The sequence below is a fragment of the Rousettus aegyptiacus genome, unplaced genomic scaffold (assembly GCF_014176215.1).
Source record: "Rousettus aegyptiacus isolate mRouAeg1 unplaced genomic scaffold, mRouAeg1.p scaffold_m13_p_14, whole genome shotgun sequence".
NCBI lineage: Eukaryota > Metazoa > Chordata > Mammalia > Chiroptera > Pteropodidae > Rousettus > Rousettus aegyptiacus.
In genome coordinates, this window is record NW_023416289.1 from 57,116,880 (window position 1) to 57,141,785 (window position 24,906).

General features: G+C 42.4%; 1 protein-coding gene across 5 annotated transcripts in view; it reads left to right on the top strand.

The window, feature by feature from the left end:
- Positions 1-24,906, top strand: part of LOC107509365 — a 951,183-nt gene that overhangs the window by 876,723 nt on the left and 49,554 nt on the right. For 4 of the 5 annotated variants that reach the window (XR_004954347.1, XM_036232010.1, XM_036232013.1 and 1 more), the window contains one exon: positions 3,309-5,120. Coding sequence is in view for 4 of the 5 variants with exons in the window: in XM_036232010.1 (XP_036087903.1) it covers positions 3,309-3,581 (273 nt within the window). In the remaining variant the exon portion in view is untranslated. Of the gene's footprint in view, positions 1-3,308; positions 5,121-24,906 lie in introns of those variants that run through there. The other variant, XM_036232014.1, reaches the window with a different exon arrangement.

Consider the following 24,906-nt stretch of genomic DNA (forward strand, 5'->3'; position numbering starts at 1 on the left):
CTGGGCTGCAGAAGTTTTTTTTACTCGGCACCTTTCGCGTTCACAGCATACAGACGGCGCACATGCCAGCCAGCCCTCTCTGCCAGCTCACCGAGCCCTCCAGGAGTGGGGACGGGGACAGGGAAAGGCTGGCAGCTGGGGGACTGACCAGGTGAGAAGGTCAGCGCTAGGTGACTCGAAGAATTCTCCCTTTTGTTTGAACGCCCACTGACACTTCCCTGCACCTGACGAGCCTCAGTAAGTAATGACAGGAACGCAGTTGCAGAATTACTGAGGGGCCGAGTCAGCGTTCGGGTTCACCACGTGACGGTCACTTTTAATGCTTGGGGCAGTCTCCGTCATAAGATGGTAACGTTGCAGGGGACCTTGTGTGGCTAATATTCTGACCTTGCAGCCGAGAAGGCAGGTCGATGCCTAGGAGGTTAAGGGTGTCACCTCAAGTCGCTCAGCAAGTTCCCTGGCAGGTGGGGGCCGGAACCAGCTCCCTGTCCACAGTTCTTTTCAAACAGAGAGAGAGAGAAAACAATATATATATTATACATATTTTACAATATACCTGTCTAATGTATACACACATCAGGATGGGAAGAGGAAATTTACAGATATGCACTGTGGCATATCCCTTTGGGTGTATTTAAAGATATGTATCTTTAAATTTCCTCTTCCTTGCCTGGTCTCGTTGTCAGACAGCAACCTTCTAGCGTGTTCCAAGCTGAGAGGAAGGCAAAGCCTTCCCTGGCTCAGGTCCCAGGCAGGTAGGTCCCTGGGCTTCCCTGAGGCCCACCTCCGCCCTGATTAGTTCATGAACAGGACCCACCGAAACATCAACACACCTGGAATCCCAGAATCCTTGTCATGCTCTAAACAGTCAAACAGTCAGGCATCCGATAAAGGGAAGGCAGACAATAAATTTATTTCTGCTTTTAGAAAGAGCAGATGGTGTGAAACAAATGACCTCACGTTCGTTCGTTCGCACTGTCCCCTATAGGATGTCTCACAGCTGACTCGAGAGATTTCGGAGAGGATAGACAAATAAATGAATGGCAATAGCGTAAGATGCTCAGAAGACAGAGGGCAACATTTGACCCACGGGCTTTCCTCAGGAAAGTACGATAAAGTTCTATGAAGCATTTCCTAGTGGCCTACAATAACCCAAGGCTCCTTCCCTCATATTTCCAAATTGTAGAGGCTCCGGAATTTTCTCTCTATAGCAAGGTATTACGAAAATATTCTTTCTACAAAATTTAAATCTAGCTTATAATCTCTCCATGGCATCGCGTTAACGGGTTGAATTGTCTTCCCCCAAATGCATGTGTTGAAGTCCTAACGGCCAGCACCTCAGAAGGGGGACCTTATTTGAAGAATGGGTGTTCACGGAGATGATCGGGGTGAAACGAGTTCCCTGGGGTGGGCCCTAATCCACCATGACCGGTGTCCTTACGCAAAGAGAAAATTCAGACACAGAGAGAGGAAAGAAATGTGAAGAGACGTAGGGAGGGCTCTCTCCCAATGGCCAAGAAGAAAGGCCTCGAACAGATCCTTCTCTCCGAAGGCACCAGAGTGGCCAACGCCTCGATTTTGAACTTCTCACCTCCAGAGCTGTGAGATAATACATTTCTGTGGTCTGGGCCACCCATTCCATGGCGCTGTGTTACAAAGGCCTAGAAACGTAGTACACAAACTTTAAGTATTCCCTAGAGTCGGTCCTTCAGAAACTTATAGAATCAACTTAAGTGGCTTAAAATTATTCTCAAAGTGTTATATGGAATCTGAGGACAAAGGGAACTAATACTTATTAAACAGCTACTATGTCCTGGGCAAGGGAACTTGCATATTTTTTACCTATTTTTTACAGGTATCAACCATACCTTAAGTTATACAATTTTATCTAACTCAACAGAAATGCATTTTGTGCCATAAGAACATTTACGGTAAACCCGAGTAACTTAAAGGAGTGCCCCTCAAGGGAACTGCGCCTTGCTTTGCATATTTCATTAAATTACGCATAGCGGGAGATAGACTCTTCTCTGCGCTGTGAGCTGTGATACTTGGTGAATTTGTCTCCATGATAGGTTCGTAGTAGCTTTTGTCAAGGACAAAGATTATGAACAGATTATAAATAAGCAGAGAAGGTTTATCACGTAGGCTCTTCATATAGGTTCTAGAAGGCGAGGGGAAAAAGAGTTTAACTGGCGAAAAAGGCCGTAAGTGAGTCAGGAAAGCCAACTAAAATTATGCTTACGAACAACAGCTCATCGGTCCAAGAGAAAACGAACTCGAGATAAGAGACCGTGATCCCTTTTGGCTGCGGTACCGGTCCCAGTATACTTGCCGCCTCGGCTTAATTGTTAAGAGTGCTTTCACTCCCCGAATGTCCTGATTTAATTGAAAAAGTCTGTAGTCACTCTGCCTCCGAGATTCTCAGCCTCAGCGCTGTGAGCATTTTAGCCCGGGAGCTGTCTTGTGCATCACAGGATGTCTGGCCATATCCCGGGCCTCTACTCACCAGATGCCATTGGCAACGCCTTCATCCAGTCCTGACGACCCAAAAGGTCTCTCCAGACACTTTCTCCCCAGTTGAGAACTGCTGTTCTAGCTCAAATTTACATAAAATTTAGGAGTATGTACAGGAGCCATGACCAAACCATGGCCAGGTGTCTTGAGAAGGTTAGCTGTCAGCATCTGCAGATCAGGAACCTGAATTGGTTGCCGAGAAGGGAGACATTCTACCTATAAAAGGATGAGGGTGGCCAAGGGCAAGTTGAAAGTCAGAGGTAGAAGAGAAGGCGGTAACCAGAAATAAATACCTGGGCATCACACGAGTTCACCAGCCTGTTCACCAAGCTGCCGCTATATATCGACGCACCCTCAATGATGTTTACACAATAATAAGTTACGAAAAATGTCTTCATTCATGGGACCCTCAGCCCCTGACCTAGCGCACCAGAATGAGGCTGGTCACACAGTTTAGCTTCTTTAGTATAAATGGAGAGGCAGAGGGTGACCGCCCCCCACCCCCGCCCCCCAGTCTTTTCCTGAGAGTAGAAAGCTTGAGAACATGATGATGACAATGACAATAGGAGTCACTCTTTATTCAGTGCCTCCTACACCCCAGACCTTCGGCAGACATGGTCGGTTTTCACCCCCTCCAGACCTTTAGCAAGGATGGGGTTAATTTGCTTGGGGCCCAGTTTCCCGAACACCTGGAGTGAAGGTGGGCGGTGTCTCACACCTGTTCAGTGTCAAGGCCATGACTCGAATCCAGATTTAGCTACAACGAACCCCCGTCTGTTCTTCTTCCCCCACAGCCCCGGGTGGCGAGGCAGCACTCAGAGGGACGTCCCCGTGAACTGAGAACACAGCCAACCTACGAGTGTAGGCAAAAGATGATCGTTCTTCACACCAGGACACCGACGAAATGGAGGGGGCAGGTAAGGCTTGCTCTTCTTTACTTCGAATCAACCTTTCATCGTCGTGGGGCCGCTCACGTATCAAAAGGAGGGGGTCGTCGTGTGGTTTCTTTCATTGAGTTGTTGGGCAATCGTTTCGGATTAAGAGTTTCTAGACTGTTTGACGTGTGACTGATAGAAGCGTTAACACTGTGGCGGAATCCCTCCAAATGAAGACTTTGGCTCTGAACTTTTAAGACTGTCTCAGGTGGGGATGGGGAGCTGCCATACCCAGAGGCAGGCCTTCTTCCCGTCAGACTTCCTTCTGCGCTCCTCATCGAGTCAGTACCTTCAGCTCACAGGTGAGGCGGGAAGGGAATTCCCTGGTTATGAGGAGAGACTCATGGAGGTATGAGCGGTATCGGTTATCGCCATTGCTGGCTTTTCTTGGCTTTCTCCCTCCCTCGGCCAGTCGGGGCAAAGCAAAGCCTCATAGCTCTAGGCTCGTGGAAAAGAACTCTCGTGTAAATTTAGTCACATGCGATTTGTACAGGGGAGAATTAAGACTGTGCTGGAGAGAGGCAGGATATATGCTTTTTGCCCATCCACGTTGGACCTGCGTGTTGTCTTCCATATGCTATTTCATTGTATCAACCCCCAAAACCCGAAGGGAGGAGGTGTTTTCTAACCCCATCACTTAGGTGAAGAAAGGGAAAATCACGAGACATTGAACAACTCACCTGAGATCACGTGGCCAGGAAGGAATGTTGAAACCAAGTCTACCTGGTCCCAGAGCCCATGTGCTTCTCACTAACACAAATGACTCAAGGAAACTTAGCTGTTTAACTTAGGACAATGAGGAGCCCACATTTCCAGCCCACCCCAGAGATGACAGGCGAACCAAGGCTTTCAGGCTCCCAGGATGTGGCCGGCATCAGCTCCCTGCCGGGTCCTAAATGACACCCGCTCCCAGAAGAGCAGGACTTGAACATGACCTTGTTGCCCGAAAGGCTTAATGACCCTCCATTTTCATCCCTCAGGATGTAAGCACGATGCCAGACTGTGCCTTTTGACGATCACTTCCAGCATAGATGGTATTGCAGACGCGCTCACGGGGCTGTGACCACAGCCTTTTCCCTTTTGCTTATGCTCCCGAGTGTACCATCTGCCTCAGAGAAGGAGACGTTCAGCTCTCCCGACTGGACACGGTCCCATTCCTGGGCGGGTCACTTGTCACATGCACTGCAGGAAGGACGCAGGAGGGCGAGCAGGGAGGGGACAGGAGGTGGACAGGTTTCATGGGGGGCCCTCTCGCCCCTCGTCCTCTCTGCTCCTCTAGGGTCCCGGGCTTTGCCGTAGGTGGCCATAACACAGACATCATCCATAGCCGTCGATCATTAGACCGCGCTAGTAGTAAAAACATTTCTGGTAACGTCTTGTTATTTGTGTACTCTCAAGAAGTTGTATATTTATTTTTTCTTAGTTGCTTAAGTTCACTTGTTGCCATTTATCTTGAAGCAAGACAAAATATTTTAAGGTTTTGAATGACAAGCTGATATGGCCCAAATTCTTTTGCCTCGCCAAATCCTAATTTTTTATAAGGATGCTATTTGCAAATTTATTTTGGAAAGGGCAGTTGCCCCAGAAAGTCATTCTCAAGCTAAGTGGATTTATAGAGCCTACATTATATTTAGGGTTTCTAATCTTTTCTCCAATTCCCCGTTGGTCATAGCATACAAAAAAAAAAAAAAATAGGCATGTCAAAGACATGCCAAAAATAAAAACTGAAGATTTCAAGCCTTTACAGATTGTTTCTCTGCTTGTTGATATTTTGAAAAAGTTTTAATTTGAGAAAGAAAAATAACTTTATCAGCCCTGATATTTTAAGTTCATCGGGGACATTTTTTTCATAAAGTGCTCAAATAACTTTTCATTGAGTCCCAAAATAAGTAAGTAAAATAAATAGATGATAACAATATCAGCATGTTTCTCAAGCATTCCCGATGCTCAGACACTTGACGTACACCATCTCACTTAATCACCTCAAAAAGGCAATTTTAATCATCTACTTACAGATGAAGGAGCTGAGATTTTGAGAGCTGCAGTAATGAGATCACATTACACAGAGATGGTCAGGATTCGAATCCGGGTCGTATGTCTTGAACCTTAAGTGCTGAGCTGTGGTCTTATCGTCGGGGCTGCTGTGGGGGGGGGGGGGCAGGTGCAGCCTGGAGCAAAGCCTCAGTTTCCCTCTTAACCCCACACCATCACGAGGTCAGGTCACTGGACTGCCGCTTGTCTGGTTCATGTCCATCAGAGATAGAATTAGAAATGTGTTGCTATTCGAGTAAATCTTTCTTGGAATATTAGATACACGGGTGATAAAATCGTATTCATTTCATGCTGGGTGGTTAGAATTAGAATTTCTTTTTTGAGACATGAATTGCAATGAAACATCATATTGTAAGGCCAAAACTGATTCATTCACAACAAGGATTACACCACTCATCCACATCCAATTTATCATTTTTTTTTTAATTTGGTCTACATAGAATCACAGAATTTGGAGTTAAAAAAAAAAAGCTAGTGAATTCACTCTGTTAATTCCAGTAGAATTGATCCAACTGGTTAAGAATTTACTATTCTCTTTACCCACTAGATTTAAATGGGGTGATTTTTATCATGATCTATATAATTGATATTATTCTTCAAATCCACACAAACTTACCATGTGCAATCAGATTCTCTCCATGTGCATATCCACTCAACGTCTGTCTATTTCTACCCCGGAGAAAAATGATACCATCCATTAGGTCCAGGGTGTGTGTATATCACGAGGTCCTCCAAGTTGTGCGTTTCCATGGCTTCTGGCATGAGGCAAGCTCAGGTGAGCTCTTTCCTAAGTGCGATCTTGTAAACGAGTGGGAGAATTATCGGTTCCATCTCTAAACACCAGCTTTACGGTTCAGGCTCGCAGACACCAGCTGCTCCCTAAATACACGTTTGTTGAAATGGTGGAAGCCACCAGTAAATATTAGAATCTCCTGTTTCCAAAATAGCTTCGGAATGTAACCCGGTTTGAGTCTAATAATAATTAAGTAGACTCTTGGACTCGACATCATGTTTGAAGAAATACTTAAGCCGCGATAACAGGTATCACAGACCCACGGCACAGCCACGCTCTGATTTGTTCGTCTTTGATGTCGCCATTTTTAAAGCCATTTAATCACCGAGGGCTCAGAAGTGTGCGTCGCTGGTCACCGACACTTCCCGGGCAGATCTAATTTCTGGCCCCGGGCCCGCCGCACACCTGGGAGTTCCTCCAGGGCTTCCCAGGGCCCTCCTGCCCGCCCCCAGAGGACAAGGAGGCACTATGCGCTTCCACATCCGAGGATGCTCTGGGAGGCTGGGGAACCGAAGGCCACCTGACAGAGAGGTGTCTGCCCACTTGTCCCTGAGGGCTTAGATCCAGGAGAGGCGAAAGCGCGGGCCTAAGAGAAGCCATGGGCTGCAAATGCCCCTGGACTTATGGATGAAGGAACAGGGGCTCTGGGGACAGAGTCCATATCTATCTCTGGGCTTCTCATTCAGTGTGCCGTCATTTATTACAGTGACCCCCACATTGGGGTCCTCTTAGCTCTTAAGAGTTCCTAGGATGTGGTTCCATAGTGTAGCGGTCAGCACGTCTGCTTTACACGCAGAAGGCCCTGGGTCCACGCCCCAGTGGAGCCACGGTCCGTGGTCTGTGCCCATGCCATCCTGAACAAGCCCGATGTCTGGTCTCGGGAGCTAAGCAGGGTCAGGCCTGGTTAGTACTTGGATGGGAGACCACCTAGGAAGCCCAGGTGCTGTAGGCATAAATAATAATAAAAAAATTTAAAAAAAAAAAAAAACACAAGAATTCCCAGAGGGAGAAATGGAAGCCCTATAACCATTTCCTACATTTTGAAAAGCCTAAGAAACCTCACATCTGTCATCGACTAAGCCACACGGTGTACTTAATGAATGCAGTGGGGTGTTTTTCGGTTCATGAGATTCATGGGGAGTCAGAAGCAGATGGTGAAAGGGGTCCTCGATTTAAAAAAAAATAAAAGTTGGGGACCCCCCTCCCCGGAGCACGTGGCGTGCTCTGGCGAGCTGTGGGGAGCACAGGCCCGCGGGCCCGTCGTCATTCGTGTCCTCACGCATGTGCGCCAGCGTCTCGGGAGCCCCCTTCCAGAAGAAGGATGCGCGCGGCTGAGCCAAGGGCGCTCAGGTCTCCGTAACTGACCTCGACAAAGCTAAAAAGAAAGGGAGGAGTGGTCAAAGGAGAGTCAAAGGGAGAAAGAGCGGAGGGTCTAAGAATCATTCGGACACCCACTTGCTTCTCGAAACTTTAGGACAGCTCACCTAGCCTGAGAATGCGCCGAGGTTCAGTTGTAAAGTGAGGAGATTTGCATGGGGCTGGGGAAAGGGGTTTCCCTACCTGGCAAAAGGGGCAGGAAGAAGAAACAAGTGGTTCTTTTTTTCAAGAGGGCTGGATGTAGAGAGGATGTCTCAGGACCTGTATATTTCAGTGTGTTGATTCCCAGCGGAGAGACGAATTGGGAAATGGGCCATCTTGCTCATGGTTCTTCATCCACGGTATCAACAAATGTGGTCCCTTGTCATCAGCATGTGCTCTGAGTCAGGGACTTAGCGTGAACCGGGGCCTCGCCCCCAGGGCCACCGGCTGTCCCGTGAAGACTACATCGGTGGGTGTGGCACTTCCCCTACCAGATGGGCACAAACTGTCCCACTAGGAAACAGGATGCGCATCGTGTCAGGGATGCGGGGCGGGGGGGCGGGGCGCGGTGCTTCCTGTTCCAGAATTCCAGCTGAGAATTGTGGATCCTCTAGCCCTATGCTGGAAAACAAAGAAAAAGGAGGACTACGCCAACTCTGCCTCTTTTTTTTTTCTTTTTTAGGATTTATTCATGAGCAGGAAAAAAAAAAAAAGCACAACTTATGCAGAAAATCAAGACCAAAAATAATCGATGCTTAGAACTTGAGTGTTGGAATTTAGTTTTTTCAGATCACTTTTCTCAGTGCCAAAGAAATCCTTTTTCAAAGGAAATATTATGCATCGCCCCAATATATAGCGAAAATTGACGGTCTGGGAGGCTGATGGAGGGGTGATTGGTGGAAGGAACAGGATGCCTCCTCCCCATCCCTCTAACAGGCTCGGGAGGACTCCTTTTTAAGAGGATGTCCCCTCGAGGACATCTATTTGTATTCTAACCAAGCATTTATTCCTGGCGTGAATAAAGGCATAGATAGGCAAACCTGTGGATATGACATAAAAAGTTTGTTCTTGCGCCGAGTCAGGTGTCCCCGTGTGTGGTCCGTCCCCCATCAGCAGGCCCAGCTTATCGTTCTGTTTTAATGAGACCTCGATGTTGCTGTGAACCCTAAGGATGCACAATGGAGCCCAGAGGAGGGATAACACAGGACCTCAAGGGACAGGGACCTGAACAACCAGATGCCCGGTCACATGCCATGTCCCCCAGCTCTGGGCTGTTCTGATCTCCCTGGAACAGTCTGTAGACCATACGCCCCAAAGGTTGCCCGCTGAGCCCAGGGATTGCCAGCAGCCCACAAATGGGCCTTGTGCTCGGCTCTCACAGTGTAAGACAGGTGATGTGCTATGCTATGATATGTAAATAAAACACACGTCCCAAATGACGTATGGAACGATGTGATGTCTAAATAAAGCACACATACAAAGCGATATATACATATAAAACTGCGCATTTATAAAGGGTAAAAGAATGCCCTTTCTTAAACTGGGACTTGAATATACCCCACTGCTTCAAAAATCGTGTAATTTTGGTCTTTCGAACTGAATAGAGCCAAGAACGAGTCGGTCCCAAAGGAACTAAAACATTTGCAAGCTATAAAATCAGCATCAGCATCAGCATCACCATCCTATGTAGAGATACGTGTGTGCATGTATATAGATACATATAATGTACATTTTATACTATATTATGTCCTTTTTGCTGTATATACATATATATCATATATATGCACACATGCATATATGTGTATATAACATACACATCTCTTACATGTAATTTAGGATATATGCATATATTATAAACACACACAAGATCGACAGTTTGGCTATTTTTTAGAGTCACGATAATACATAATTTTCTAAGTCAACGTGAAAGGCATACGTGGTCTTAGTGTAGCTCTGCTCTCAGACTTTCGATGGAAGCCCTCCGACCTGCCCTCCTCTGTGCTCCAGGTAGTGCTAATTTAATTGCCACAAATGTAAATACAAATTAATGAATAGTTTTCCAATTGTCCCTTTATGAATTAGAGACACAATAAGCATTTCTTTTGCACATCTGTAATTATTTAATGATATCTACATAGAGGCTTTTAATTATATGGGAATAGAGATAATAATTACAGAGGCCTATATTTAGTTGATAAAATATATATTGCTCCAGAAAAAAATTATGATGTCTATTAAAAATGAATCATTTCTGCCAGCGAATGGCTCACATGACTTTTTTCAACAATTAAAACATTTGCAGCCTTCGGTTTTTACACTTATCAGGGGGAGGGAGGTTGGGAAACTCCTGATTTGTGGACTCGTAAAGATTTTTTTTCCTCTTTTTTGATTAATCCCCACTGGAACTTTTATTTATTTCCTTATTCTTTCGGCACCAAATCTGTGCCTATTGAATCCGAAAAGGCTAGTAAAAAGAAAACTTGGAGGTGATTTTGCATATGATGAAAGCGAGCTTAAAAATTGGTGTCATAGGACAGTGGAACCAACATCCTTAACAGCCCTGTGTGTTTGTCGGCGTGTGTTTACCAGAAAGCAAACTGCATCGTTCTGTCGAAGGAGTCTCGTCGCGTCGGTTCACGTCTTAATTATGTTGACAACCATGTCGCTTTCAGGTGTATTCACCAATATTTGTAAAATCGAGATGAAACAGAAATCTAGTACTGTTGCACGCGATAGCTTTTAAAATAGCATTTCCTTCTGCTACATGACTTGCACTAAAATCACAATAAATAATTCAATAGAGGAGACCATTGTTTCACAAAAAAAAAAAAATGACCGAAAATTAAGAATTTAGTGTCCTCAGGTGAAGCTGGCAGCTCACTAAACTGCATTCAAGACATAATTGCAACGTCAATACCGTAGCTTACTATTTCTTTTTTTTTTTCCTGAAAATTTAAAAAGGGAGCATTTATTTTTACAAAACCATTTACCCTTTTTTGACTTAATACAAAGAAATAATACTGAAATAACCTCGTGAAATGGGAATATTTCTAGATTTGGGTTCATGGAATGGGGAATGGAGAAATTAAGGTTGGTCAATGAGATTAGTGTTTCAAAAATAAAGAGAGAGAGAGAGAGTCCAATTAGAAGTATCCTGGGGTTATTAGTGATAACAGTGCTCATATCCAATTAAGATGAAAACCATTTTAGCGGCTTAATGTGCCACCTCTGGCAGTATGAGTTTATTAGTTTTATCAGACTTGAGAACTGAAACTTGAAATGACACCTTTATGCTGGGTACCAAAGAGACACTGCTAAGACCGAGAGATAATTGATGTAAAATGAGATGCCTCAAAAGTTGTTGATTAACAAGTATTGCGGATTTGGGGAAGGGGAAGAAATTGGTCATTTCGGACAGTGCTTGAAAGGAAAAGGCTCGCTGGACCGCGCCGTGACAATCTGAAGGCAAGAAGGTACCATGACCTTCCTTGGTGTCCAAAAATGTAGTAATATGACACATTCGTGTGAGATAAGACAACTTTCCAGATCCACGATGCCCCTTGTCTATGAAAACTGAGATGAATGAAAGCAATGGTCACACCGTATGTCAGGTTCCTCGTCTTCCCTCACAGATTAAGGGGTACAATAAGCAATGATTGGTATTAGTAATTAATAAGAAAAGTTCTCGTATTGCGCCCAAGCTCTTCGAGATAGGCTCTATAACAAGTAAAACTTATTTTCGTTCATTAAGTGTTATTCCTTGATGTTTCTAAGTGTTCACTTGAACTTTTCAAAAAGAAAACTTATCTTTGCATTTCTATACCACCCATCCGAGCGCCACAGGATGATTAAAGCAAACAAGTGCCTTCGGGATAAAGCTTCCCACCTTGCGGCAATGAAATCGCTGTTGCGTTGCTTTGGTAGGCATCTCCTTGACTCATGAAGTTCTTGTGACTCGTTTCTGAACTGGCGAAGTCCTTCTTTGTGCAGACGTAGTGTTCCAGGTGCTTGTCCTTGGCAAAACGTTCAGTGCATGGCCAGGAGTGCGTAATGGAAGCTGTGGGAATGACAACCCCCTGGGGAGCCTGGTGGCCCGATATGGTGTTTGAGGCCATGTGTGTGAAAGCCTCCATGATGCTAAGGAATGAACACAAGAGGCTGGGGACAAGTGTGGTCCATCCAGGGGGCGAGGGGATGGCATGCTCAGCTAGAGAAACACGGGCCACCTCAGCTAGACCACGAGATCAATGCAACGCTCTTCTTTGTAGAAAAATGTGAGGCTCGCAAAGGTGGACTTTGTTTTGGTAGACACTTTATGAGGAAATTCATAATCATGTCTGTTTCATGTGAGTCTTTCAGTTTCATAAAGGAGTGAACATGCATGTGTTGGCGATGTGGGCGTTTGTTTCTGCCGAGCAGAAAACCAAGGGTTCTGGATAAAACTTGGTTTGGCACAGATCACATGTGACTCTTCAAGAAAACTAAGTAAAAAATAAAGTTAAAAAAACCATGAAGTTTTTTAAAGAGCGCGCGTGTGTGTGTGTGCGCGCGCACACACACCTGTATTTCTGTTGCTACATAACAAATTCCCCAAAACTTAGTAGCTTAAAAACACATTTCATAATCTCACAGCCTTTGGATAGAGAATCAGGACACAACTGAGCTGAGTCCTCTGTACCAGAATCTCTTACGAGCTGCAGTCGAGTTGCTGGCTTGGGTTGAGATCTCATCTAACGGTTCAGCTGGGGAAGGAGTTACCTCCAGGCTTTCTCACGTGGTTGTTAGCTGTCATCATTCAGTTCCTTGTAGGTTTTTGCACTGAAAGACTTTGTTCTTACCTGGCTGTTGGCCAAAGGTTCTTTGCCATGTGAGTCTCATAAGGCGCCGTGCTTTATGAAAGCCAGCAAGGAAGTGAGTCAGCTTGTAAGACGCAATCTATAATCTTAGGCGATCTGATCACAGAAGTGGTGCCCTGTCATTTTTGCTGCATCCTAATTGGTTAAAAAGCGAGTCCCAGGCCCACAGTCAAGGGCAAAGGTCTACCCAAAAGTGGATCATTAACGGGGGTCACTGTATGGAGTCTGCCTGCCACCGTGAGTCTGTGCTTGCAAGTGTTCAGATAATCTGAGTTATGCTGGAAAAGTCGTGGGGGGGGAAATAATTTGTATTTTAACATCCCTCAGTTTTAAATCATTTAATTTCTTTAGTTACAAAAATTGATCTGATCTGGTTATTCCCGTAATTATCCAAAAAAAAACACATTTAAATTGGTTAGATGTTGAAAAGAATCCTCACACTGCCCCTTGTGGCTTTTTTAATTTAATATTTAATTGAATTAAAAATATCTTAACAGGTAGCAGCCGATGTGTATATACTTTGACTAACCACATTATTTATTTTTTTTTAATATAAACGTGATCTATGAAAACATGGCTTTCACTGCATTTCGACTTTTGCCTCATGATATAGATGTGAGCAATAGTAATTATGGGATATAAATGTTCTATCATCGGTACTAAATGGCAGTGACTCGAAAAATATCTCCGTTCACCTTTTTTAAGAACACATTTGCCAGGCATGTATGTAATAAATGCGGAATCACAAGGAAGAGGAGCCGATGACGAGACAAATTAGGTGACAAGCTTTTCGATGACTATCAATGTCCCGTTTTACTAATATCTACCATATTTACCCCATTTCACCAATGATTTCGGGTTCCCGCAGTGAAAGTCCATCCACGCGAGGCCGTAATCTGTGGTTCGATGGCACATGACACCCAGGACTGTCCACCTTCCCAGAACTGGCCTGTAACTGCCATAATCGGCAGCTCGAAGTATCGGTTCAACTGACAGAAACGGCCTCTCTTTTCTGGCCAGTTCAGTTCTTCTCATTGAATTTTCCTTCCTTTTAGAAGATAAGAAAAGGGGGCAATAAACAAATGAATTTTTAAAAGAGCTAACCAGAAACCAAAACGCTTCTGAATAAAATGAAATTTAATGGTAAAGCACAGACTACCCAGCTTCTCTTTCATTAAAGAAGAAACTATTTATGTACCTAGTAAAGTTTAAAAATAACTTAGCAGCCAGCAAGCAGCACCGACTTAAAGTTGGGGGGGGGGGGTGGCAGTAAGGAATCTACAAATCATTATTGATTAAGCTGTGAATTCAAGATCATTTCTTCACCTCAGATTCTTTGACCCATATTTTTTTTTCCTTTTATTTTGTCAAAGGAATTCAATTAGTAGTCCTTGAACACTTCTCTGACGCACGGTCCTCGATGAAGGTGAAAAATACTCAGATTCCATCTTTAGCCTGCGTGCCAGAGAACAGAGTTTCCTAAGCAACATCGAGGCACTCTGCCAACCAACACACACACTTCCTCCTCGAGGCAGAGGTCAAGGTCATTCACTGATAGAACATCCCATCCCGTGGCGTACGCACCTGCGGTACGTGTAGGCTCTTAGCAGAATGGCTTGGCCAGTCTCCACCTGGAGAACAATCTTCCTCCAGAAGGTGAAGGAGTAGGTATTATTTCCGGCTAAAGAGCGTGTGTAGAATAAGTCAAATAGGACAGTGGTGGCCTCTCCACGTATAAAGAGGTCCAAGTCCACAAGCATCTCCTAGTACGTCTGGTGTCAGGTACCAGGTGAAGACTCACCCCAGTGCCACCTCAGCATCTTGTGGCCAACACATCCAGAGCAGGGTCTGGAACTTAAATTCTGGCCTTGTCACTGATTCTCCAGCTCTGTGCCCTTGAACATGTTTCTAATCTGTTTCTTCATCTCTTAAAATAAAAGCTGGGACTCATATTTTACATGAATGTCGAGAAGATTAAATGAGGTAACAATAGATAAAAAAGCAAATCAGATATAAATCCTGCTTCATATTCATGATAAAGTCCTGGCAGCTCAATAAGCATATCAAGAGTTCACAATAATTATTTCTTGAATTTTCTAAATAAAATTCAGCTGCAGGGATATGAGCTGGGAAAAATATTTTGGCTCTATGATCAAAATATTTAGTAATTTTATTCCCTGAATTAACTTTATACACGTTACTTTCCTTTAAAATAAGGAAGCATAACAAGAAAGAGAGTCTGATTTCTCTTGTGCATTTTCTATATGTCTGACATTTTGGCTCAACATAATTGTGAGCCAGGCACTGAGTCATTTGTGGACCGTATTACTTTATCTTTCAAGCAACTCTTCATTGTTACTTCACAGATGAACAAAGTCTGTTTTAGAAAGACAAGGGACCTTACCCAAAGTCACAGAGTGAGTACGTAATGGGTCTGCTAAACTCAGTTCTCATTCATTACCATCAGTATTAAAAATGTATTTACACTTAATAAAAGGGGGAAAAAAGGGAAAGAAAACATTTCCTATAGCCCGGGGTGGCCACTTGTGTCATCCTGATAGGCCTAAGATACGGGCTTACATTAAAGGCTTTTATAGGAATTTCTCTGAGAAATTTCGTACTGACCTATATAGTTCAGGTATCGTTACTCTCCCATGACATAAATAAGAAACAGAATCAAGTCATATCACTGACAAGAGCTGAAATTCAGATCTCAAAAGTTCTTTCCTTTCCATGGTGTTTCTCATGGAAATAAAATATTAAGAAAATTCCGTTTAAAGTACCAGCTTCTAACATTTCTCCATATAGTATTATTAAGTCTTTGACCATGTTTTGAGGGCTTCTATGTATATATTATATTCTTTCTCCCCTTCACACTGACACATCTTCATGAGTCACAGTCCACTTGACACACACCTTTAAAAAACGTTTTCCCTGCCTTGTTTCAATTTTGGTTAAAATGAAGTCCCTCAAAAACAAATCTTTCTTTCAAAAATGGATTTACGCTTAATAAAAAGGGGTAAAAAGGAAAAGGAAGCATTTTCTATAGCCTAGGATGGCTGGTTCTGTCACTCTGATAGACCTAAGATATGGGCTTCCATTAAAGATTTTTATAGGAATCTTTTTTCTAAACTACCTTCTTATACAATATATTGAAAGCAATAACAGGCAGTAAATTGAATCACCAGTACTACCAAATGCTCTAAAATGGAGAAAACAAGATTTTAAATCAGCTATTTCAGATTCATTTACTTATTAACATTAAATACTTTTCTCGTTACTTATGGAAAATGATTAAGATTCTTTAAGGGAAAAAAAAAAAGTAACCATCAATTTAAAAAATATTCCCTTACAGGATCAAATTTTGACCAAATAACAACTTTAGCATGCAGCTTTGGCAAAAGTTTATGGCGAGTTTTGTGTCCGTGAAGTGTATTATGGTAGGGATCAAGGGGGTTGGTAATTGAGTACCATTTAATCAAAAATTCACATCTCGAAGAAAATCGAAAGTGTTTCCAAACTCTGTCACCGTTGACTTCTTTCTAGAGCTTTACCTCTCAAGACAGTACAAACTTTTTTTTTTTTAATCAGAAAGATTATTCACCAGGCAAACCTATCCAGTGAGGGATATAGTTAATGTGGTAGCTTCTCCCTACCCCCCCCATCCCACCCCCCACCCCGCCTTCCTTCCATCTAAATACTTCACAGAGGAGGAGAGTCCTGATCTAGTTTTCAGCTGGACTCACAGCAATTCTGTCTCTAACCTGGGAAGAATGTGGTGGGGACTGAAAAGCCCCCCCAGTCCTATTGTTAGACTCCCCGGCACTGATCCTCGCTTTTAACATCATAATGAAGGATGCTTTTTAGTGGATTATCTTGAGAAGGGATTAACTCCTTCAAGTCTTCTAGGGGGCAAGGTGTTTTGAGCCCTAAATACACACCAATTGCCTGCTTAACTTTTCATCTTATTTTGAAAACTGCCCAGCTGGAATTCAAATTCTTTTCCATAGAGCTGAATTTTATTAGTAGCAAAGTTGGGGTTGGGGGCAGCAGATGCTTAAATATAAACGCTGTTCTTTTAATCTTGTGGGGCCAAATGTTTCAGAAATTTTACTGTGACAGGCACGTCAGGATAAGACTCAATCTCAACTTTGCTGTAAACGCTGCAAACGCTCCAATCCTTGCCCATCTCTCAGGCCCAAGACTTCAGCCTTCGAGAGAGCCATATATATATATTTTTTTTACCAAGACTCTACCTGTAAACTCCGTTTGTCTATATGACCGTGGCTCTGTGGCTTTTCACATTATTATCCACATTTTTTAAAGTCATACTCAAAGCAGAATTCAAACGCCTAGTAAACACACAAACACCTTGAAAAGAGGGCTAATTGCTCTATAATTTATAATCAAGTGGTTTCTTTAGCCTTTGCTTCTCTATCTTAATAACCATTTATTTCTTTCTGCCAATTACATTAACACTGAAGTTGTAACATTTTTTTTCTTATATTCGTCTCACCCTTTCCCTAACCTCGTTTCTGTTATTAACTACCCCATTGTATGATCGTACGACTCACTAGGAAAGTAGATAGTTCTAAATTTGTTCTTCTACTTTTCTGTTCATTTAAACTTTTTTCTTTAATAACTTACACTTTTCCTTTGTTCAACACAAAGAATATTTTCAACACTGAAGACACTCATTTTAAAGGTGTCCGTTAAATGTAGAAAATTCCTTTTAAACACATAGAGAGTAATTTTCTTTTTTTTCTTGAGACTTTGTCTTTCAGGCAGATTTATTTTATTTTTTTTTAAATCAAATATCAAGACCACTTACTGGCAGCTTAAAAAAAAAAAAAAACCATGTAAGTAAATTGTTCAATGTCCTATTAAATGTGCAAAAACTTTAAACACCTACACAACAACAACAAAAAACAACAAAAGGATCTTGAGAAAATGAAGTTTCATCATCTTTTTTTGAAACTCAGAGAATCCAGGTGCACTTTCTTGTGAACAAAATGAAATGAACTCTTATTCTTTGTTTAATATATATAATAACTGTATTCTAGAGGCTACGCTTTAATTGTAAATAATCCTCCACATTCTTTCAATGTAAACTCTTTAAAGAGTCATGAATTTTATTTATACTCTCTCTGTCTTTGAGAGTCTTTTGTTTATTTGCTGTTTCGTTCTTTGTGAAATAACACTCCCAGAGGAAAATCCCCCTCTCTGCTCAAGGAATTAGGCCAGAGACAAAAGCAGGGAATTCTTTAAGCCTTGTTTTGTGCTAAGAGAAATGTTTGACATTTCTGTGGAGAGGTGTTTAGTTTGGATTCATTAGGTCTCAGAGACTCTTTTCTGTCTCCTGGCCTTTCAGATTCTGTCACTGTTTTTTTCTCTGTTTGGTAGACTGCAGAGAATTCACCAGGCTATAATTAGGTTTCCTACATTGGAATAGCAAAAATCCAGTCGTTTTTAAATGGGGAGATCAAGTACTCCCCTTGCTCAGCGGGCCCAGACCCAAACCCCACTTTGTGATACCCAACCATGCAGCAAAAGCGAGTGAGGAAGAAAAAGGCTTCCTCAGAAACTTCTGTCCTGACAGACAAACACCTCCCTGAGCATCTTTAAACAGTTACTTGACCATCGCGCTCACATTCCCACCCAGGAAGGCCAGGCCATTTGATCGTCCCATGCTTCATCCAGAAACGCTAAAGAATTTTAACCTAACTTTTTAATACAAAAAGAAGCTTTAAAATAATTTTTATTTGACAACACCTTGGCTAGCCTCCATTCCCTCCCAAGATCATTTAAAAGACGTCTCTTCCCTGGCCTGTAAACGGGACATTCTTGACAGGATGTCACAGCCTTGATCATTTGTCTTCTGATAAACAACAGAGATGGACGTCGCTAGATTCTTAGTCTCGGCGTCTGAATTACTCGAAGGTCAAATATGTGGTAATTCCCCAATCCTAAAGCCAGAAGCGGAGGCTGGTTGTATTTTTCTCTTCTTCTTAGATGTGACATTATGGACGAAACCACAATGCTTTGCTCTCCACTTTCCACGGTCGTAGCAAAGCACGGGACACGTGGAGGTTTCACTCAGAAAACACTCCCGAGATTAGTGAGCACTAACCGTGCAGACTGTGTGGATTCATTTCCAGCGAAACCCCAATCGATGCCCCAAACCTCCCAGTCTCCGCCCGAAGGCCCCTGATTCTCAGCTTAAGAAACATGCCCAACGACAGGGCCCTGTGTTCTCCACTCACCGCCCCTTGGACAGGGACAAAGTCCACAAGGTGCTCGTGGCCAAGCCCTCATCAGTGATGACACCCTTAATGGGGCATAGGCTTTTGCTTTTTCACAATCACCCTGTGGCAGATCTGGCTGGGAAAACATGAACCAAAAACAAAAGACAGAAACACTGAAGAAACGCCCAGCACCTGTGATTAAAGAGGAAAAAACAAAACAAAACAAAACAAAAAAACAGATAATAACATCTTTAACTGGTAGAATGCACCATTGTTAAGTCTGCTTCTCCAACAACCCCCCCCCCCCAAAAGTACCAATTTGTCTTTACTGAAATTGTGGAGAACCTGTCAGCTTTGTCAATTTAGCCCCAATAACAGACATATATAAAGCACTAACCCCTACAGCTGACGATGTCCAGGAGAACTTACAATATGTACCCCAACTGAATGTTAAACTCTCCACGCTTAAAATTAGTTCTAATCTTAATATTATTTAATGGAGGGGGAAAAGACTATTTCCGCCATTCTCGTTGAAACCCTGGATTGTCAACTAAACTGCCGTGAAGACCTAGAAGTGTTATTTGTGCATCAAAAACCATTTTGTAGTTTCACGTAATTTAGAAAGCTTCGAGAGAAAATAGAAAGTAATGGCGAAAATCACCGATTCTTTAAAAATGGTAAAAGATAAGTCCATTTAGTCTTTGATCACTGAAGAATAAATAGGAAGGGTAACCAGATAAGTATTTGTGAAAGGATAGGAATATCAATAAATATAAGTAATTGTTTAGGACATTAGAAGAAATATTTAATAATCCAAGTATGAACTATGGGTTAGAATTGACGTTTCCTGAAAGAAAGAACATAATCGTCTCTAAGCAGGAAGGGGGGTTAGAAGAAAAAGAAAAAATGCCCAGGAATATAGCACATTCACGCGTACACGCTACAGTCACCCAAAAGCCTTTTTTTTTTTTTTTTTTAGTAGAGTACAGAAAAACTTGTCGGGCATCAGTTTTGCAATAATGGAAAATGTCCCCAGTCTGTATATAAGGGTGGCGTGTTACCGATCGGTCCCTTCAGATAAAAATTGTCACCCTCAACAAGGAGTCCATGCTTTGAGGAAGTGTGCCCATCTTTATCCACCGCACTGACCCCCGGTGTCAGGAAGGGCAGGTGAGGGGGCTGGTTTCAACTTCTCCGTGAGAGGACAGCGGGAAAATAAACGTCGTCGTCTTTAAAACATGCTACTTGGAGCAATAACATAGATGAATGAACCCGTGACAGGAAAACTCAACTCATTTTATTATATAGAATAGACTCGAGTTGACCAAATATTTAAATAATTGTACATACCATTGTCTCTCCTGTTAACAATCTCAAAGGCAGGAAAGAGAAGTTAAGCTCTTCTTGAGTACGAAAAGAAGCAGAGTTTGCTTAAGATATATTTTGACATATTAATTATTCGGCAGCAACTGGATTGGGTTATTTACTATTAAAACGCTCTTAAGCAAAAGGCCAATGATAAGGACATGACGATGACAAAATTTTCTCTGCGAGTCTATAACTATTCATACCATATAAAATCAATTGCTATAATTCCCATAGGACTTTGTCTCCCCTAAATCTACCAAATATAATATGTCCTAACGTGCGAAGAAAGCAATAGAGAACAATCTTCATCTTAATCCCGGAACCCTTGACTCTCAACATCTCAGAGTGAAGGGTCCAGGTCTTCATTAATTATAATTCATTAGAATGAAATGTGTTTCTATATTTTAAATCTCGGTGTGAATATATTTCCTACGTCCTAAGCAAAAATAGTTACTATCCCTGCATAGCATTCTTGTTATTTATTCGTTACCGTGCAGATAATAACTTTAAATGAACATGATCCTAAAACGCCTTAATAAAGACAAATTGCCTTCTTCGGCTATTTTAAAAAGTGGCAAATTTTGTCATCAGATGTGGGTTTGTAGTTTCGAAAAACTATAAAACAGCATTTCTTCAAAGAAACAAAAAACTCATGGACACAAACAGTATGGCGGTCACTGGAGGGAAGGGGTGAGGGGCCGAGGAGGAGAAAGGGGGTCAGATACATAGTGGCAGGAGGAGGCTAAACTTGGGGTGACGGGCACACGATGCAATATACAGATGATGTATTATAATATTGTACGTACGCTGGAAACATATAATCTTATTAACCGATGTCGCCCCAATAAATTTAGTTTAAAAAATAAATACAAGATCATACCACGTAGAGTTTCTTTTCAGCGGTAGCTTTTCTTTCTCCCTTACTTACCTGCAGATAAGGCAAGATGACTTTGGGCATTAAAGATGTACTTGTTTCTAATGTATTCAGTGGCTTACCAAATTTTCTCCTCTCTGGGTGAGATCTAAAATGCTCAGTCAGTTCCATACTATAAGAAAAGACAAAAATTTCCAAAAGGACTAGTGGAAACAAAAGGAGACACGTTTTTGGAGATGGCATTTTGTTGAACCGTTTCTAGAAACGCAAACGTTCCCAGGAAATGAAAAGAAGTGCATACTGGTTTTTGACGGAATGGATTCCATTAAGACCTTTCGCTGTTTCATGGTAGCATCAAACCTAACGGCGCCTCACTAACAACTGCAAAACTGCTTCTATTTCTCACCATGAGAGCACATTATTCTTCAAAATTTAAAACGATTTCTAAAGAAATTTTTTTTCCTCCCACATTTGCGTTAAATATAAAAAAAATCGAGTGTTTTGCTTACAGGCGCTAACTGGGAGTTGTGGTACATCCTCAACCGAATGAATTCCCAAAAGAACAAGACAATTTTCTATATCTGACGTGGATTATAAAGGTTCCTCTGCAGATATTATTTTAAATGTGATTATCTCGCCTCCTCTTTTGGATTGTTACAAAATAAAGACTTTTTTCTCCCCTTAGGTTGCCTGTCACTTTTGAAATGGGAAACATGATGAATTATGGCACATTTGCTTTGCTATGCTTTATCAAGCTCATTAGAGATGATGCATGATTTGAACTTTACAGAAAGAAAAAAAAAATACATGGCCACCCCCTCTTTCTATCCTTCTCTGTTTACTTCTGAAATTGGGCTGTTTTACTTGTTGCACGAACTGACCACCTATTAAGAAGAAAGAAGTCATTTCAGTAAAACTCAGTTTTCCCCTTCAGAATAGCTCTAAACGTGAGCTGTGAACTCTCGGAGTGATATTTCCAAACTTCTAGCTCAGAATTCTTCCTCTTTCCATTGTCCTGCTGTGCAAACGATGTCTTGCAAGTATGTAGATTTGATGGAAAAGGGGTATTTTTTAACTCAATTTCCCAATGATAGAGCTTTATAATAAAAGCCTTCAAAGAAAAAGCTTCAGTTTAATAAAAGTAGTAGTTTCATCCATAAATTTAAACAAATCTTATTCTCTTTTAGAATCATAGTTTGCCGAATATTCATTTTTAAAGAAAAATTTAAGACTGAGTTTTAAACTGATTTATGCCAAATAAGTTTTAAATAAGTGCAAAAAAAAAATTATTACAGAGATAAAAAGCCCCATCTTCTTACCTCTCTCTACAGTACTTTGAAAATTAGATTTGTGCTAAAACCTAGCCAGATTCATCGTGATGAAAGTCCTCGAGTAGAAAAATGTTTCTCTAAGTCGAATTCAATACTTATCAGCCAGAACAATTCCTCTCTAATCCTTTAGATGTTAACTGCTATTGAGATGTAAAATACAAATGAATATTATTTTTAAATGTTAAATACAAAGTCAGAATCAAAATCAGAAAGGTGACTACTTGGAAAGCAAATATACATATTATTTGCATTTAATTTTCGTTAATATATTTTCATTTCGGGCCCTTGTGATCAATGAGTTTCCTAGGTAATAGAAAGAACACTTAGATTAAAAATGATAGCAGTTTCCCAAATTGTGGAAAACCACCCTGTTGTCCCTTTACATAGTGCTTGGGGGAGTCTTCTAGGTGGCCCGTGCGTTAGTCTTGACTTGCGAGGATGTCTTTATAAAGAATATCCATACTTTTGTACCATGGCCTGATGGAGATGAAAGTAATGGAGGAAAGATCAATCTTAATCCGATTACCATTTAATCAGTTAAAGGATCGAGGTATTTACAACAGAGGTGAGTCATGTGAAGGAAGATGCAGGGGTCTCTGAATGCACATGTCAGGGGCCCCTGACTTAGCACAGGATGTCAGGGGCCCTTCCTTAGAAGGGAATGTTAAGATATAATGAGGCCCCACCTCCAAGCACCATCACAGAGGAGATGAGATTTTCAATGTATGAATAGGAAGGGGGACATATTTGGCTCGTAACAGACCGATTTGCTTACACCAAGGCCAAGTTGCCCCTAAGAGTGCGCTAAGTCCTGTCTCACAGCACAGAGTAAAAGGGAAAGACCTTCCACCAGCTTCAAGTCCTCTTGGCATCCTGAGTTGTCAGGCGCCATTGTTTGGTACGCAGCGGGATAAAAGAATATGGCGGTCAAGGGAAAGAACTCTAGACAAATATACAAGTTGAGAATGCAGCAATGAGTATGTAAGAGAAGCCAAGGGCCAAAGGCAAGGCCCCATTTTGTTCTCCATAATTTAGCATCCGCTGGTACATCATCTCGGATGATTCTAACTCCTCTTCCAGACAGCGCTTACCTTGCCAGCTGAACTGTTAGATCCTCGAGGTCAGGAGAGTATAACGTGATGCTCTTCTCTCCCATCCTTTACCCAAAATAGAAGCCACGAATGGGGGGAACTGCCTAAAACCCAGCACCAAAACCCAAGAAGCCACACGGCATCGATTTAAGTCTTCCCTTAAATAAGTCTGCCACTTGTGTCATTCTGTTGGATGAAATGCGTGAATTATTGGTCACTCCTTAAAATCGGAGAGGTCAGTGATTCCTCGTGGGGTTCACGGAGGACAAGGGGGCCACAGGTGACGTGAGAACTTCTCTTGGGTGATCTGGAATCCAGGTTCCCAAACTGTCCTTCCAAGACGTGATGCGATCACCACGTGTTGGAAATTCCCTTTGGAAGGGCAAACTCTCACGAGAATAGAGCCTCTCCTTGTCATCACCTCCTACGGGGATGCAGCCTTCCGGGATCAATGCTGACATGAACGTTTATTTGTGCTCATGAATACAAAAAAAAAAATTGTATTTATAAGGCCAGTTTCAAGTCCTGGTTATGTCTGGGTTTTTTTTTTCAGTCATCCTCTTTCTATTGGAATCTAAAGAAGTACCTTAACATGTGCTATAGACCGGAAGTGTCTCCCCCACCCAAATTTATATGTTGAAATCTTACCCGCCCTCTCCCCCATGCGATGGTGTTTGGAGATAAGGCCTTTGAGAGATAATTAGGTTTAGATGAGGTCATGCGGGTGGGTGCTCATCATGGGATTGGTGCCCTTATAAGGAGAGACACCATGGAGGGCATTCTCTCTCTCTCTCTCTCTCTCTCTCTCTCTCTCTCTGTCTGTTTCTGTTTTTCTCTCTCTGTCTCTCTCTTTCTCTCTCTCTATTTCTCTCTCTCTCTGTGTCTCTCTGTCTCTCTGTCTCTGTCTCTCTGTCTCTGTCTCTCTGTGTCTCTCTCTCTGTCTCTCTGTCTCTATCTCTCTCTGTGTGTCTCTCTCTGTGTCTCTCTCTCTGTCTCTCTCTTTCTCTCTCTCTATTTCTCTCTCTCTCTGTGTCTCTCTGTCTCTCTGTCTCTGTCTCTCTGTCTCTGTCTCTCTGTGTCTCTCTCTCTGTCTCTCTGTCTCTATCTCTCTCTCTGTGTCTCTCTCTGTGTCTCTCTCTCTGTCTCTCTCTGTCTCTCTGTCTCTGTCTCTCTTTCTCTCTCTCTGTCTCCCTCTCTCTCTCTCTCTCTCTCATCCATGTAAAGACACAATGAGAAGGCAGCAGTATCCAAGCCAGGAAGAGCTGAGAAACCAGATTGGCACCTTCATCTCAGATTCCCAGCCTCTGGGACCATGAGAGATGAGTCTCTGTGGGTGAAGCCCCCAGTCTATGACATTTTGTCACAACAGCCCATGAGACTAATGAAATATGCACGCCCCGGGTGAGACCAGAATTTCTGCAAAGCTCAGAAAATCTCCATTAAGGTATAACTAGAGAAGTCGAATCGAATGTCTGAAAGAACGAAACT